This window comes from Lipotes vexillifer, unplaced genomic scaffold (assembly GCF_000442215.2).
Source record: "Lipotes vexillifer unplaced genomic scaffold, Lipotes_vexillifer_v1.1 scaffold534, whole genome shotgun sequence".
In the NCBI taxonomy this organism is placed as follows: Eukaryota; Metazoa; Chordata; class Mammalia; order Artiodactyla; family Lipotidae; genus Lipotes; species Lipotes vexillifer.
Genome location: NW_006787833.1, coordinates 3,603,495 through 3,622,164, shown reverse-complemented (window position 1 = coordinate 3,622,164; position 18,670 = coordinate 3,603,495). Strand labels below are relative to the sequence as shown.

General features: G+C 45.4%; 1 protein-coding gene across 1 annotated transcript in view; it reads right to left on the bottom strand.

Annotated features, from left to right (window-relative positions):
- The window catches only part of FRMD4A (FERM domain containing 4A), a 306,388-nt gene that overhangs the window by 136,495 nt on the left and 151,223 nt on the right, over nt 1–18,670 (bottom strand). The window contains exons 3-4 of the mRNA XM_007460894.1: nt 12,556–12,650; nt 2,199–2,291 (exon numbers count right to left, since the gene is read on the bottom strand). Coding sequence (XP_007460956.1) covers nt 2,199–2,291; nt 12,556–12,650 — 188 coding nt within the window. The remainder of the gene's footprint in view (nt 1–2,198; nt 2,292–12,555; nt 12,651–18,670) is intronic.

Sequence of the window (18,670 nt, the reverse complement as noted above, 5' to 3'; positions counted from 1 at the left end):
GCAGGGATTCCAGGAACCAGGATCTTTCGTGGCCAGTGCCAGGGAGACACCCATGCCGGGAGGCGGTCATAAAAATTCAGGTGACAGAAGATGAGGGCCTGAGTTCATGTAATAAAGAGGAGGGGGCAGGGCGGAGAGAGCTTTCGTAAGTAGCAGCAGAGAATTAATGTCCGTAAGAATTTGAGGGAGAGGAAAGGGGGACAGATTTTAAGATTTAAGCCTATATAACTGAATGGATAATGATGTCAGATCTGACGGGACCACAGGTTTGGGGAGGTGGGGGGTGGCTGGGAAGATGATGAATTTGGCTTTGGACCTGTTGAGTTTGACGTACGCAGGTGGCCAAGAGGTCAATGGAAATAGAAACCTGGGGCTCTCCGGAAAGATCCGCTTGCAGGATGAGCTAGAGAAAGCTCTGCCTTGTATTTCTGTGAGATGTCCATCCCTAAATGTGAATTCAGAGTTTTTCCTAATGAGCCTTTGGGGAAGTGCCTGCTTTGGCCAACTAGGAAAATGCATGTCCCTGGGTCTTCAGTCACCCCGTCCCCAGTTCTACTGTTAGGCTGGTTCTACTTTGGCAGTTCTCTGTGTATCTGGTTCCATGGAGAGACGTTGGCTTGGAGTGATCTGGACCCATCTGCACGCAGAACCTCGGCCACAAACACTTCAACCCAGCAATCTCACAGCGTTCCAAGCCTTTTCTCCAAGGCTCGTTCCCCAAACCCACAAATAACTCAACTCATAACAGACACTTGACAAAAAACAGCTAATATGCAACCAGCCCAGTGTTTTCTCTTCTTGGCTAATGTTTGCAAAAAGCATCACGAAGGAGGGGGGCCTGATCCATGGCAAGTGTACGCACCCGTCTCCCACTGCGGGTTAATGACCTGCTTAAATGCAACCGAGTCTCCCCTGATGCCGCCACCCCTCCCGGTGCCACTGTTACTCTTTGCTGTATAGGATGACTTTTCCATTTATCTGAGAAAAAGTAGTCACCATTAAAGAGAAGATGACACTGAAATCATGCCCATCAGGGATGGAAATGGCGACGATTAGCTCTGATATGTTTGCAGCTGTTAAACAAATCAAAAAGGGATTAAATGCAAGTTTAAATGTACTCAGCCAGCTGAGATAATGACACATACTCCCACCTGTGAAAGGGACCCTTTACCTCTGATTTTTGCCTTTCGCCGTATCAGGACGGCTACGCTTAAAACTGTATTCTTGGCTGTCCTTTTTAGGAGGAACTGAATTGTGAAGCATTGGTGTCCTGCTCTTGAATTTCTGTTCACATTTTTAAAAAGTGCTGGGTCTATGCACTGAGTGGAAGGGTAAGTGTCCAGTGGAAGGCTGAGACATTTGAACCCAAGTACCTCTGCAGCTGTGTAGACAGAAACAGCCTGGTGTCTCCACAGACTGGGCGCTCAGGGAGCCGCTAGATCTGGGGGCTCAGATTCTGGCTTTGCTACACATGATTTGTACTTTGCCCTTGAACCCATGACATGATCCCCCTCTGGCTTCACACAACCTTTTGCAAACCCAAGTGGTCAGCCTGGTTGACTTCAGAAGACTACTGCAAATGTTAACTATAAGAATTATACAGTCACGAAATAAAACTTGTTACAGTACGTTAATGAACAGAAAATGACTATTGTTTCTGATATATTATTATACCATAGCCTCCCTTAGTGGGAAATGCGTTAATCTGTGATTTGCTGCTGGGTTTCAACTATTCCTATCTGGGATAAAACAGGCAAGTTTCAAGAGACCAAGCAGCACTTGTGACGGAAGGAAAGAATACGCAGACTTTTGCTATGTAGCTTCGAAGGCCACCAAAAGAAACCATGGATTTGTGTTATTCTCAGAGACTTAGTTTCCTTTGAGATATATGCCCTCCTTCCCCCGCAAAAGAGAAAAAAAAAAAAAAAGGGTTTTATTTTCATTCCACACAAGCATCCTACTGTCAGAGCACAAACACATGTGTCCACGCACACACGCCGACATGCCTTACACACTCACGCCCTGTGTTTACATCTGCTGGGGATGAAGCTATACCACAACCTCTATTCCTGGCAATGAACCAAGACAAATTTGACTTCCCTTTTCTCTGATCGCTCTACCCTCCCAGACTTTTCTGACAAAGGAGGGGGAAAAAAAAACAAAACAAAAACGAAAGGATGGATACCCAATGTACATACCTGACACAAAAGTATAAAACCACCGGTCCCGACTTTTTGGGGAAGTCGTGTTCCAAGACTCTTCGATCTAGTTGAAGCCAGTTTAAGTGTCCCCTGAGGAAAAGAGAGACCAGTGGGTTAGGGCTTTGGGTTTTGCCGGAGTTTCTTGGGACAAAGGTATTTGTGCTGTAAAACATGCATGACCACAGATAAACGTGGCCCTCTGCCTCACTCTTAAGTGCTCAGTATTTGCAGAACCCAAGGGAATTATCGGGGGGAATACTGCGTCAGCGGGAGATACTGCATGACAGTCAAAGTCGGGGGTTTGAGACCCCCAGTCCATTCCCTCAATGGCACTAAAATGAAAAGGCAGTCATACTCTCTTTCTTCTCCTGAATTCCCTAACCACCACACTCCTGACTGTCTTTTCTCCTGAAGGCCTCCAAACACACTTTAGAAACATGTGAGCAATCTTCACAACATCTTGCTGGAAGCAGATGGGGTGCAAAGTGAATCAGAGACAGTTTCTTTAAAAATGAAATGTACACCGACCATACCACCCAGCCACTCCATTCCTAGGTATTTACCCAAGAGAAATGAAAGCAGGTGTGCACGCAAAGACTTTTACACACAGATGTTCACTTTATTTGTAATAGCTCCAAACGTGAAACAACCCCAATTCTTACCAACGGGGGAATGGACCAATTATGATATAGTTATAGAATGGAACACTACCCAGTCATAAAGACAATGAGCTATTAATACACACAGCAACAAAGATGAATCTCAAAATAATTACGCTGAGTGAAAGAAGCCCGACAATAGAGAGTACAGACTGTATGATTCCGTTTATAGAAAACTTTAGAAAGTACAAACTAATCTGCAGTGACAGAAAGCAGACTGGTGGTTGCCTGGGGGTGGGTGATGGGGGGGAAACACAGGGAGGGCGAGGAAACTTTTGGTTGTGATGGAGATGTTCATTATCTTGACGGTGGTGATGGTTTCATGGGTGTAGACGTATGTCAATACTTATGAAATTGTACACTTTATGTAGTCTATTGCATGTCAACTTTACCTCATTAAAGCTGGTTTAAAAGTGAACCACGGAAATATGTGATGACATATAAATGGGGTCACTTCTGCATTTATTTCTCCCTTCCCTCCCTCTCTCCCTGCCTCCTTCCATAAACATTAACTGACCACCTTCTTCAAATAAGGGTCTGGAGATGTAGCAGTAAGTGAAATCAACACAGTCCCTATTCCCCTGATGCTTATATTCTTGTTAGGAGACAGACACTCAGCAACTATTTCCACAATTATGTAATTACTAATAGTATTAGGACGATGAGTTATGAGAACCTGCAAGAACCTGATCTAGTCCTGAGACCTGAGAAGTACCGCTTGGTGTTTGCTTGAGATTTGAAGAATGACAAGAGGAAAGCAAAGAGGAAGGGGAAACCACTTTCCAAGCAGAGAGGCCAGCATGTGCAAATGCCCTGGGGTGGGAAGAAACCTTGGTGTCATGAAAGTAGAAAGGGATGAGGCTGGAGAGTGGTGACCAAGGCCTTGGAGTCAAGTTGAGGAGGTTGGTCTTTGAAGGGCAAAGGCAGGATCACAGGACAAGCATGAGCAGAGGAATCTACCCTGGCCCTTCTCCTCTCCCCTCCTTCCGCAATCTCGGTCCATCATCCCGGAGGCCTCAGAGTCCTATAACCGCCCTGCCTGAGTAATAAGCTCATGCCGAACAGACACAACTGCACAACATTTCCTAAGGGCCTGATGCTGAGCAACACTGATGTTTATAACGTATATACCTGTGTGAAAGGCCGGCACTTATTAAACAAAAGCTGTTGCATCATTGTATTACAACGTTTGCTCCCCTAAGCCTCCAGAAAATGAAAGCTAGAGAACACTCTGGAGGCCTCCATCTCCATTTTGAGGTGTCATTCAAACTGCACCTTTTGCACAAAAAAGCAAATCCCTTCTTCAATTAACCCTACACCTGTGGCTCCAGGGTTGAGGATGAGAGCTGCTTTGGAAGAGTGTCTGTCTGAGGAACCTGGCCTCTTTCTCCTCCAAGAATTTTCACCTAGACAAAAATTTTTTTCTATTAACTTTATGTTTCATGCTTGGTGACTCTTCTCTGAGTACAGTTAGGGTAAAAATAAAAAGAATGAAAAAAGAAGCCTTGTAAGCAAAACGACTGGGCCAACATCTTCCAGAAAGGCAGGATAAATTCTCATCCTGAATGCTGACAATGCCCCTCGGGGATCATGTTGTTTCAAACCTCTGCACCTTAGCTCACGTTGTACCCTCTGTCTAGATGCCTTTCCTCTCCTTCACGGCACAGCGAAGTCTGGTCCATCCTTCAAGACCCAGCTCTCCTACGTCTCCTCCAGAAAACCTTCCCCGACACCCCTACCTCACACCACACACCAGCCTAGGCTGTGGGTCCTCCTCTGGACTCACACGGCACCCATCCCAGGCACACCTCTGCTGCTGCACTTCCCAAAGTCTATGGGACTTATTCTGTGTACATGCTTTTCCTCAACAGACTTTTTATATCTGGAAAACACAGAGAGATCTACCCTATAAGGTAAGAGCATGTGCATTTTTGATTGATTGGAAGGTAAGACAAACAGACCTCATTATCGGGGAGTAATAAGCCATAGCCCCTCCTTTCCAGCCTCTGAAAATGTCCCAGATCTCCTAGGATTCTCTCTCTGTGCTCAGCCTCTTGCAAACACGCCATATGCACACTCACCCCAGGACTTTGATCATGCGGTTTCTCCTCATTGGGACAGTGTCTCTAGCCTCTTTATCTGAATGATAGCCATTGTTCGAGGCTGAATTCAAGCCTTACTTTTAGTGAAGTCTTCCTTGACTGCCTACGTCTGGGGTTTCCTTCAAACAACTCCAGAGCTTCCGGTTTGTGTCATCTGCAAGGCATTTAGCACTGCCTTGTGCAATTAGTTATTTAAAAAACATGACCTGTCTCTCCAACTAAGTTGTAAGTTTTCAAAAAAAAAAAAAAAAAAAAAAAAAAATCATCCCCAGATCTTAGCCCAGCACTTGGCAAATACCACGGACTCAAAAGTACTTGCTCATTGATCGGATGACTACCTCCAAAAGCAGATGATTTGTGCCCTGATCTTAATTTATAAAAGTGACTGAGTGACAACACAGAGAGGTCAATGCCACTGAAGGGGAAGTTTAATGTTCCTCACAGTTTCCTGGAAATGAGAGGCCCCTACAGCATGCAGGGCCATGAGGAAAAAGCACAGTGTTGGTCATAAGGCAGAAAGGAATATGGGGAAGACATAGGCCAGAGGCTTTTTTAAGGTTTTTGTGGAAAAGTCAGGGGGGAACAGCTTAGGATTGGCTAGTCTGAACAATCCTGGTGGACCCTGAGGCATAAGAGCTGTCCCTGGTTCTCTGGTAACTGGCCCCCGGGGTGATTAAGGACAGGGAGAATGTGGGCTTGGGATGTGAGGGTTACATAAAAGAAGTGATTCAGAGTGTGGCCTCAGGGTCACAGGGGGGATGGAAACAACTTTGGCTGTTAGTTTGGCCCTGTAATGAATGATGCCAAATAAATACAGAATATGCAAAAACTTGGAACAGAAATCCATTCAGTGACCATGCAGATTTAAATATTCATCTTTTGCCTTGCAATAATTCTTGATGCAGAGTCTGGTGAGATAACCTCTTAAGGATCCTCTCAAGAAAGACAGACTAGAATGGTGCACAGTGGTTTTCCGCGGGTCCCAAACTCAAGGAATAAAGAGGAACCGACGGATGGAATGTTTTACCTGTGCTCTCAAGATCAGTCAATGGGCCAGGCTTGAGAAATCCTCACCCCACCCCAAGGGCACAGCATTTCTGACCACTCAGACCACTGGGGGCTTGACTTGGCTTCTGGGGGCCATAATTCACTTGGTGGAGAACCTGAAAATGGGGACCTTTTTCCTTGGTTCCCAGCCATATATTAGTTTAGCACTGATCAAGCCATGAAATGACTAGAAAGTAAGAAAATGGTCAAAAAACAGAAAGAACAAGGAGAGGCCAGAACTCCCCCTAAACTGAATAGTTGGCCTTGGAAGAAAAATGAATTTCCTTCCCCCATGTCCCCTACTTGGATTCCTCAACCCCAGTTCTGTGTGGGATGGCACGGCATGACACACACACACACACACACACACACGCACAGGCAGGGTTCCAATATCTGCGGGGAGGTGGGCTTCCTGCACCTGGAGTCCCGGGACCCTCAGGTGGAAGGAAGTCACTCCTTCCACTTTATGTGCCTGTACAAAAATCTCTCCACTGAAGGTGCTACAAAGGGAAAGACTGAAGGACCAGTGACCCACCCCAGGTCCCTTAGGATAACTGCCCAATATTTAGGCAAAAGCTAAGAGATGGATTAAAAACCCCAGTTCTGAGGCCACCACTTTCCACTTGTTAAAATATTTTCTGCTGAGTGCGTTGGGTTCAAAGCCACATTTCCTACACCCAACAGTATCAAGGATTCCTCGCTGTCTGGGATTTTTTTCTTTCATATGTAACACCTCACGTTCCTGACATCAGGTCTCTTCCTCAAACCTCTTTTCTTTTCTTTTTTTCTTTAAGCTAGGGTGGGATGGGAAGCAAAGAGTAAAAGAAGCATTTTCTCTATACAGTTTAACTAAGAGATCCTCGATAGCTTGGATTTCATTATCTCATTGATTTTTCATTTGAGAATGCACATCAGTGCATTTGCCGATAACAAAGCAAAAAAAAAAGTCCCAGCAGACCCTCAGGGTATTTTTGTTATTGCTTGACTGATAACTGTCTTTAAAGCTGAGCGAGATAACACCCCCCATTTGGTTTATGGTGGCAATAGGTCAAACTGTTAGGTCAGTAATAAATATGCAGTTGCTTCCAGGCAACAGAAATTGGATGCATTTATTTAACAGATTGCTTTTAGCTTCTACATATAATACAAATAGATTTTTGGTCCAAGCATTGGCACCTTCAATAGAGATGGCCTTAAGGACAGCTTTCTTTGCAGAAAGTCACTGGAGGGTGGAGGTGTGTGATAAGTCTATCTGAACCCATCGCTTTTTGGACCCCAGGGGAGAATGAGACTCTGTGCCTTTGGACGTTTTTATTGTAGACAGCTGATTCGTATGGAATGAGCTTCCAAAGAAAGTTTAAACAAGAGGATGAAATTCTTACAGATGTCACTGGATGGAGAGAGAGGGTGGGGAGTTCTTCAAAAGGAAGAGTTTGCTCTTCAGTGTCTTTGAATCAGAAGTCTGTGTGCTCAGCAAGGACAGCTCAGGGATACTGATTTAGCTAGAATCCCTCAAATAATGGCTTTCAAGTATTGATATGTTGAGTGTATGAGTGAGAGAGAGAGAGCCTGCAAGAGTGATGCACGCACACAGATAAAGGTAAGGAATGTACTGGGGAGCCCGGATGACTAAATCATGGGCTGTTTCTGTCCATCTGAATTTATGCCTTTAATTTTTTTATTATATGGAGGAATTGTTTGCTCCACTATGTCCTCTGAAGGCTACCCCCAACTTTCTTTTCTAGTACCTTCTACACTCTATCTTGATATTTACCTCCTAAACTAAAAATACAAGCTCTCCAAGGGGTCAAAGGCCAGTTACTTCTGTATCTCCAGGCTTAACAGTGGATGCTAAATAAACATTTGCTAAGAAGTGAATACACTGGCCTCAGATAAGCCCCACAGATCAATATTGCTGTTGGTGCCATGACTGCCCTCCACGTATAGACACCGCTCCTGCCTTAACTAAACAATCTCCATATTCGATGAGAATTCACCTCGTCCAGGATCCGAGTGCCCCCGTACCACTCGCTTTGGAAAGGAAAAGGTCAGGAGAAAGCCAGGATCTCTAAGGCCCCCTCTGGTTGCCTCATTCTTTTTTATTTCTCTTAGCTGCACACAGGAAGAGTTCTGTTAAAGCCCCTTTCCAGTTACTGAACAGAAGTTTCTGTTGTTTTCCGCAGCATCTGAGGGTCTATGCAGGCCGCCTCCGAGGGGGTAATGAAGGCTGAATGCTGCGTTCCCAGAAGCAGCTATTACAACCCAGGCACCGAGGTTGTAGCCATTGATTTTCTCCTTAGTCTCATGGTACAGAGCATTTAATGAATGGAAATTCCAAACCTATTTCTAAATAAATGACATTCCCAGGGCTGCATCTTGTGGAGGTTTCTTCTGCAATTGGAAAATTGCTTTTCTACTTTATTTTTTAAATTGTACATCAGCTTGTGACTGGGAAATGCTCATCAACTAGACCCTTTTCAGATGTCTCAGTCAATGCCAGTCCTGGGATGCAGGACCCAAGGACACTGGAGGGCAGAGGACTCCCCCCATTGTCCTGGCATTGGGTCTACAGCTGTATTTCCAGTGTGTTGGGGGCATTTTGGACCTTAATTATCCAGATAAATCACACTCCTTAAACAGTACCTATCCAATTAATTAAGACATAGCATGTTGTTAAAAAAAAAAGAAAGCCTTAATTGGTTCTTAAACTTAGATTCTGTCTTCAGAGTATCTGTGAACCCTCTAAAACTTAAGCACTAATTATTTTGTGTGTAAACATTTGTGGAGGTGAGGAAATGTAACTGAAATTTCACAGGGGTCTGTGATTAAGCAAGAGGTTAAGAACTGCTCATTTTCTTAATTGGTATGTGAAAATACATTCTAACTGCATGTGGCTTTGAAAATGTGCAATAATGGCTAACTGAGTTTCCTAACCTTTTCCCTCAACTTCCTAAGTACTTCTTAAATTATTTTTACATGGATACTCATTTACAGCATTTGACAAACAATCCTTAACATTTACAAGAGATTCAAATTTAAATATTTTACATAATCATGACCTCAGCTTGGGGTGTGTTTGACTTCTGCTGAATAGTCTAAAAGTTGTTTAGTTATTGCCTTTTTTTTTTTTTTTTTTGGCGGTACGCGGGCCTCTCACTGTTGTGGGCTCTCCCGTTGCAGAGCACAGGCTCCGGACGCGCAGGCTCAGCGGCCATGGCTCACGGGCCCAGCCGCTCCACGGCATGTGGGATCCTCCCGGACCGGGGCACGAACCCGTGTCCCCTGCATCGACAGGCGGACTCTCAACCACTGCGCCACCAGGGAAGCCCCACCCAAGTTTTTAATTTTTAAAATTAAAAAAAATTTTTTGACAGAGAATCCCATCATCAAAAGCAATAACTGGGCTTCCCTGGTGGCGCAGTGGTTGAGAGTCCGCCTGTCGATGCAGGGGACACGGGTTCGTGCCCCGGTCCGGGAGGATCCCACATGCCGTGGAGCGGCTGGGCCCGTGAGCCATGGCCGCTGAGCCTGCGCGTCCGGAGCCTGTGCTCTGCAACGGGAGAGCCCACAACAGTGAGAGGCCCGCGTACCGCCAAAAAAAAAAAAACAAAAACAAAAACCTAACACTGGTGCAGTATTCTATAGTTTATAGCACTTTCTAAGTTAGTCTTGTTTTGATTTGCATTGGGAGAAAAGGCAAATGCATGGACTACACCATGGGTCGCAATAAAGGATGAAAGTTCCACGCATTTTATTATAAAATACGCAGCATAGCACCTGCAGAAATCACACGTGCGCGCACACACACACACACAACACAATACACATGCACAATTTGAAAACACAGTTATTAAATGATCTTGTGTTAGTGACTAGTGTGAGGGCTGGGGGGCGGGGCCACAGGTCAAGCCTAGTGGTTAATGCCCTGTGATCACCACCCTAGATCAAGCCTCCCCCGGCACAGGCACCGTTCTGTGGTGACAGCTTTCATTCATTCCTTTCCCAGCAGGAAAAGGAGAAAAGGTCAGATGACCAAAGAGGCCAATAGCCAACGCCTCTGGCCCCAGGTGTTGTCAGCCCATGACTGACACGTCCTGAGTCACCGCCACCCCCCTCTCCTCTTTGTTCTGTCTCCTTATCCTAGTCCCTTGGAGGCCCGGCTCCTGATTTCCTCGGGGTCCCTGACACTCACCATTTCCCGGTGAGTCAGGCCCCTCTGCCACCTATTTTCCAGGAGACGTCTGCCAGCTGCAAAGCCCTGTCCACTGATCTCGGCTGGCCGCCTGCCGCTCCTACAGTCCCCAGAGGAACGCTCCCTCCCAGGCTCGGGGTGAAGAGGCTGGTGGTGGCCACCCTTCCCCTGGACGGTGCCAGAAGATGGTTCATAATCTCTTCATCACTGCCCCCCAGAGGGCCCTCCAGCTGCCAGTTCCACCAGGCCAGGGAGAAAGGACCCTTCCCTCCAGCCTGGACTCTATCTCCCCGCCCTCCACCCCGGACACACACAAGCCTTTCCTGCCAGCCCAGGGAACCAGAAGCGCCAAGAAAGACCTGGAGCGGACAGGCTCCATTCGATGGGACAGGCGGATGGTGCTGTGTGGTTTTCCTGCTTGCGGCTCTCCCGGGAGAAGAGCCACTTTCTCCCTGACGTTCACTTCCTTCTGGCTGGTGCCATCAGGGCTGTGGTCTAAAACCTTCAGCAAGCGTACTTCTTGCTCCTTGGGCCAGGACAACAAGCTCATTCTCTGACTCTTGTTTATTCAAAAGCGAAGTCTAGTTGGGACTCCTCTCGAGTTCACTGGCTCTTTCAGAAGAGGAAACGTGCTTGGGAAATGTGAACAATGTGATGAATGGAAACTGTGGTTTCTTTCTAATTAGTGAAAAAACGTCCGAGTGGCAATCGAGGGAGTCTACAGTGATTCTCAGGAGAAAGGGTAGAAAACATCTGCATTTGCAGAAGGAGTTACTCTCGACGCATGTTTGTCTTAAAGCATGTTTTAAAATTACTCTGCCGGCTTCTTCCCATCCCAGCCCTCCAGTTCACAGATCCGGTTACTTGATCCCACCCGCAGGCACAGAGAACCTTCTAGACCAGAAGCAACCACTCCTGCCTTCCTTCTGGCTCCGTTCCCTGAGGCTCCAGGGCCAGGGCGTAACCTGTTCCTTCCAGCTTTCTTTTTTTTTTTTAATTTAATTTGTTTTTGGCTGCACCACATGGCACGCGGGATCTTAGTTCCCTGACCAGGGATCGAACCAGCACCCCCTGCAGTGGAAGCGCAGAGTCTTAACCGCTGGACCGCCAAGGAAGTCGCCCTCCTGGCTTTCTTGAGGCAGGTGTGACTGCTCCCAACGCTGCTCCCCGATCACACCATCACCTGAAAGGTTGCTAATTTAGAGGGTGACCACCTGTCCAGTTTGCCCATGACAGTACTGATTTACACCCCCTTTTACTCACAGGGTCCCGATTTAGATCATAAATGCTACGGCCACCCTGTCCATGTGCAGCTCCCGGAGGGTCCTCATGCAGATACACCTGATCATCTCTCCTACTGACCAACGTGGATGCCCCTGTCCTTGCTCTGAGCCCATCCTGCCTTGATGGTTCCATCTGACTGATGGGGCATAGCCTCCCTTGTCCAGCTGCTAACCGAAGCCTGATCTATTAGTACTGTAGAACACCTTTTTTTTTTTTTTTTTTTTTTTTTTTTTGCGCTCTAAGACTTTTGAGAGCACAGACTAGAGCTGATCCTGAGAGAAGAACTACTCACAATATTTAGAGCCCATGGCTCACGGGCCCAGCCGCTCCGCGGCATGTGGGATCTTCCCGGACCAGGGCACAAACCCGGGTTCCCTGCATTGGCAGGCGGGCTCTCAACCACTGTGCCACCAGGGAAGCCCAGAACAGCTCATTTTTACCCAGGAATCTGTGCAGGTGTTCACTGCAGTCTTTTGCAAACAGTTCATTAAGAAGGAAGTTGAAATTTTAGTAAAGATATTCCTTCCTTGTGTGTGTTGCAAAACACCGCTGTATAGAGCCAAACGGAAAGATCACTGAATGCAAATGTACTTTTCAACAGATGAACAATGTGAATTTTCGAATTTTATATTCTATTTCAGCGTGGACAGTGAAACTGCACAGATACTTTTCATTTTGAATTTATCATTGCATTGACTTCCTGTTATTGTTATTCCAACACTGGAGAGAAATGTTTCATTTCCAGAAGTTTTCATTTAACTCTAATAGAAAACAAACCCAGACAAATCCACTTTTTAAAAAATAAACATTTCGGTTCTGAACATGTACCGGCTTGATTATAAGAACTGGTTTACCTCATAATTTCATAATATGAGCATCACCCTAATTATATCCTTTGGCCGTTCCAGGCATGATCACAAGGCCTTTGAAATTCAGATGATGAACTTGGACTGATCCTGAACCACAAGAGCCAAGTGGCCTGCAGCTGCCTTCACCGTGGACGGCTGAGACGCTACGACTTCAGGTTCTGTATTTTCCCTCCAGGTTCTCCAAGCACATGGGGCACTTACGTCTCATCTGTGAAGGCGATTCCAAAGTATTCCTTCTCCTTCAGGTTGAAGTGAGATGCCACGAGGTCAAGCAGCTCCTTGGCCAAAAGCTTGGGCTGGAGGGAGAACAAAATGGAAAAAGGGTAAGTGATGAGAGATTACTTTTCTGCTAAAACATGCAATCTCAAGTTTACATAATTTGGGGGGAGCAATGTCCCAAAGCTCAAGAACATCCATACAAATGATTTTTATAAAACCCAAAGGAGTAGACAATGAGGACAGGGTCATCAATGGACTGAGACCTTCGGCCTTGTTTCCTGGTAGTTTGTTCTATCACCAAATGGTACTTGCTCACCAACACAGCTGTCAAACCCCGTGGCTTCCTTCCCCACACAGGAGAACATTTTACAGTGAACTGACAGGAAGATGTCTTATTAAAAATATATATGTACACATACATATGTAGTAAATATATGTTATGATGTATATCAAATATATATTGTATAACACATATGTTATATAATACTATAATATATTATACTATAATTAGTATGTTGTAGAATATGATTATATATATATATATTTCACATGCACTTATATAGTATTTGCTACGTGCCAGGCCCTGTTCCGAGCACTTTAAAAACACCAGCTTCTTTTTAACCCTCATCACAGCCCTGTGAGATGGTTCTATCATTAACTCTATTGTATGGGGAGGAAACAGGTGCCCGAAGATTGAGCATCTCTGTGTAAGTGCTGGGGCTGTGATTTGAGTCCTGGCTCCAGAGACTGCCCTTGACCACTCTCTATGCTCCCATAATTTAAAATCCAAACAACAGAAGTACCTCCCTGCAAGAAATGTTAACATTAAGGCCAAAGGGCCTTGGGAATAGTATTTAAGAATAAACGGAAACTTTGCCTTTCCAAAGAACAGTTTTACCCAAGAATGTTTTTATCATGAACTCTTTCCTAAAATTTTTTGCCAATCCAAAGGAGTGTGCCAGAGCCTTAGATGTGAAATCACTGTGGCTGTTTGTACTGTCAATCCATCAATCACTCTGGTCTATCACTGTTGAGATGACCACAGACCACCAGGCTCAGAGGTCAGGGAGGAGGGAAAGGCTGATGATGGAGACATGGGGCCAAAAGGGAACGGTTATTTCTAAATTGCCTCCCGGTTCAGGTATTTGCCATGCACTGCCTTTACGGTGACTGTTCTGTTCCACGCATACTCCAAGCTCAGAGCAGAAACAGATTCGAGAAGAGAAAATGTGTGTGTGTGTGTGTGTGTGTGTGTGTGTACATGTGTGTGCACTGATGCACATTAGGATACCCTTCCTGAGTATATTTCCTATTCTTCTCGTTACTCTGTTGCTTTTCTCTATTAAGAGGGTGGATAAGACAATAAATCAAGAGTTATATGACTGTTTTAGAACTACCATATGATCCAGCAATTCCATTTCTGGGTATTTATACGAAAGAAATAAAAACACTAACTCGGAGGCTTCCCTGGTGGCGCGGTGGTTAAGAATCCGCCTGCCAATGCAGGGGACATGGGTTCGAGCCCTGGTCTGGGAAGATCCCACATGCCACGAAGCAACTAAGCCCGTGTGCCACAACTACTGAGCCTGTGCTCTAGAACCCACAAGCCACAACTACTGAGCCTGCGCTGTAGAACCCGCGAGCCACAACTACTGAAGCCCGTGCGCCTAGAGCCCGTGCTCCGCAACAAGAGAAGCCACCGCAATGAGAAGCCCGTGCATGGCAACAAAGAGTAGCCCCCGCTCGCCGCAACTAGAGAAAAGCCCACACAGAGCAACAAAGACCCAACGCAGCCAACAATAAAAAATGAAAACAAACAAAAAACCACTAACTTGAAAAGAAGTGCACCCCCATACTCACTGCAGCACTGTTTACAAAAGTCTAGACATGGAAGCAATCTAAGTGTCCATCAATGGATGAACGGATAAAGAAGATGTGGTATACATACACAATGGAATATTATTCAGCTATAAAAAAGAAGGAAATCTTATCACTCACAATAACATGGATAGACCTTGTGGGTACTTTGCTAAGTGAAATAAGTCAGACAGAGAAAGACAAACACTGTATGGTCTTACTTATATGTGGAATCTAAAAAATAAAATTAAAAAATACCTCATAGATACAGAGAACAAACTGGCTGTTGCCAGAGGAGGGAGTAGGGGTGGGTGAAATGGGTGAAGGTGGCAAAAAAAAAAGAGAGAGAGTTCCATCACAGTTTAGTTTCTTATTTCACTTTTTTTTGGTGCCACTATGGACTATACTGTGTCCCCTCCTCCCAAATTCATGTGTTGAAGCCCTAACCTCCAATATGATGGTATTTGGAGGGTGGGGCCTTTGAGAGGTAATTAGGGTTAGATGAGGTCATACGGGCAGGCCCTCATGATGGGATTAGTGTCCTTATAAGAAGAGATCCCAGAGAGCTTGCTTGCTCTTTCTCTCCACCAGGTGAGGACACAGTGAGAAGGCTGCCAACTACAAGTCAGGAAGAGAGCCCTCATAGAGCCCAACCAGGCTGACACCCAGACCTCGAACTTTCAGCCTCCAGAACTGTGAGAAAATCAGTGTCTTCTTTTGTTTTTGGTTGCACTGCGCGGCACGTGGGATCTTAGTTCCCTGACCAGAGACTGAACCCACGCCCCCTGCAGTGGAGGCGCGGAGTCCTAAACACTGGACAGCCAGGGACGTCCCCCAAATCCGCGTCTTTTGTTTAAGGCCCCCAGTCTGTGGTACTTTGTAACGGCAGCCCAGGCAGACTAAGACGGGCGTACTTCCTTTTAATTCAACAAACACTTACTGTCTAATGTGTGTAGGGCACTAGCCAATCCTACAGGAGATACAAAAATGCACAGCACATAGTACTTGTCAACAGGACCTTCAACTTTCATCACGGCTTAGAGTAAGGGCTAGTGTTCATTTAAAAAAGCCAAAGCAGATGGTTCCCTCTTTGCTGCCTCATCCTGAACTCCCAGGATGGCAGCCTCCGGGCCTCAATCACCATCAATTTACCAATGAAAACTGCCAGAAATGATGGGAGTGGGTTTGAAGCGAGGGCAGAGCTTCCTCCCCCTAGAAGACATGATTAAATCAACAGGAAAATCCATCTTGATAAATCAACGTCATCTAATATTCTATACTCCCGTTCACACTAAAATGTGAAAAAGTGAAAAAGTAACCGTTAGGGAATTCAAGACTGTATGTAAGACCCTCCTTCATAAATAACACAGGGGAAGGCAGGGGAATAAATGTGGCACATCTCAGAGCATCACTGATAAATGACAAAGTATCAGTCCAAGGTGAGGGGGCTCTTGAAGCCTCAGACTGTTTGCTGTGGTCGTGTTGCTGGCATCACCTCCATCCCCGTAAGGTACCCGGCTGCCCAGATACAAAGCATTTGATGTAGAGGTTGTGACCAAATGTAAGGTAACATGGCTGATTTTTACACTGTGACGTACTGTAACTTATCCATCCAAATATCTGCGTTCCTTTCACAGCAGTCACAGCATTTCTATAATCTGCAATTTCTTTAAACATTTTGATAACCTTTGGGGTTTGCCTTTGAAGCTTGTATCACATGTATAAAAGCATCCTCACTGGTGCTAAGTCTTCTTGTACGCAGAACGGACTTGATTTTTTCACAAGTCACGTGAAGTCAAGTCTGATGAATGGTGACAGAGGTGGTGGAGGTCAGGAGCACATTGGATCAAGCTGGTTTTATAAAATGAGGTATGACTATAAAGTCATTATTTGTGGGTTCTTAGGGGTGATGGTGAGGTTTCCAGCCTAAACTTGGAAATGACAGAATAAGATTTCCTTCTCTTTGGGAGTTAAACTTGAAAGACGACATCCCAATGGAATTGACCAGCGATACATAAATTTACCCAGAAAGAGAGAAGAATTACTGTTAGGGTTGGAATAATAGTATATCTATCACATGACTAAATATAGTAATTGTTCCATAGAGGGGCTGGGTGAGTGGCCGGAGGGTGTGGGGTGGCGGATGGAGGGGAGTCTGGGAAAAGGAAACGAGCTGGGGAAACAAATGCAGTCTTAGCCAATAGGTCTTAAATGTTTGAGTCCCAGTGGTAAGGCTTCCTCTCTGGCAGACATGGAGGCATGAGGAAGCATGACCTCAGCCAGTCATGTGAAACACTCACATCACCTATTTAACTCCCCTTCTTCCAATCTCATACCTTCCAAAGAACTTACTGAAGTATTATTGCCACGTCCTACATATGCTGTCCAGCAGCCTCCTATATGACTGCATTATCTTCCAAAATAAGAGACTGTCATTCCTCTGCCAGTGATGATGCTGAGACTTGGAGACATCAGGCAGGCTGTCTCACAGCAAAGCCAGGCTTCCAAATGAAGTCAGACTGGCCTCACAGGTCACATGTACTACCCTTCTGCCACCCCACCTCTACTGACTCTACTTCCTGGGTGAGAGGTCAAGGATCATGAGCCCTGAGGGCCCTATCTGGGCGAGGGTTATATTGCTCACTTGAAACCAGAACACTGACATTTTATACATCAATACTGATTTATACACACTTTGAACTTGGTTAATGTGAGTCTTCCCCCGAGGATGAACAATCGGGTTTCTGCACTGCAGAGCTAGGGGACTGACTTGACATGTTGAAAAATTCACCAGAATAATGGATGTCACCTTAGGAGCCTTGTTGACACTGACTTTTGGCTTCTCCATGGTGACACATCCCTATGATTTAGCCTGTCACCGCAATCCTTTTTACATTGGAATTTCTACTGTAAAAAACCAAATTTTCTTGGGGACGCATACACTGAACGCAGCTAAAAGGATCTGAGCGATAGCAGCATCCCTCAAATAAACGTTATCATCTCAACCTAACTCTTTTCAAGGACAGGATCCGTTTGGATGCATATCTTTGGTCAAAAAATAAAAAAAGGTTAGTCCCATTACTTCATACAACAGTAATTATAGATCCTATCCACCACCCTCAATAAAGAAAAGCCTACATTAATTACCCACAATATATACATGGGGAAATAAAGGCATTGAAGGGGGAGGTAACAGATGCCAGAAGATGTTGAGGTTAGAACTCCTGAATCTTAAGTCCCATTAAAAGGTACCCTCTTTCTTCCGCTGTCATGGTGATTGGCAGTGCCCCAGCAAGTAGCTGCTCCATTAATGAGAGAGAGCTCTCCCATCCACATAATGGACGTGTAGCATGAGTGAGAAATAAACCTCGTTGCTAAGTAACCTTGACATGGGTGGTTGTTTGTCATCACAGCATAACCTAATCTATCCTGATTGGTTCAGGCACCAAAACTTTAATTCCCTGTATGGTAGGTTTAACACCATTTAAGTCATCAGCCTGTGATTTCCTGATCTTGCAAACTAAGACAATATCCCACCTTGACGCGATGGTGATTAACGAACTACATTTCTTAAACTCATTTGGTGAACGTTGCTGGGTAGAAAGCTTTATGCTGTTATGTACTTTGAAGGCATGTTTACAGAATCTGCTGATTACAATTTGCCAATTACTTTGTTGTAAACATTTGTGGAGCTTTGCAGGATCGGGCTGGGAGTGAGGCCAGAAAGGCAGCCTGTAGCCCAGTCAAGTTCTACAGGACAAACCGGGCCGGGGCCTCAGTGCCAATGTGGGCAAGGCAAGCCCTGTGCGTCTTGGGTTAGAAACAGCCTGTGCTGGGTCATTGGTGCCATCCCGGCCCTCCGAGGTCACGACATTTAAGACTGACTTTCCCTCAGCCTGTAATGAACTTTGTTCACTCAATAGCTTTTCTTTTTCTATCTCAGATTCTTTTTCCAATGTGTCCTTCTAAGCTTTTATTCCTCCTTATATCTAACAACTAGAATCTCTTTATAAACGTCTGCCTCTACCACACAGATCTAAGTTCCCAAGGGCTCTGAACTGTTCCATTGGGAAGCCATGCACATACCAGCATGTACAGCGTTCTGGAACGGGCCCCATCTATGCTGCCTTCCGAGGTGGGACATGATTGGATTGTAATGATCAAAAGAACACTTCACACGAACGTATGGCTGTACAGCGCTCTGGGCACATCCCTTCGCCGATGATCTTTCTAGTGAACT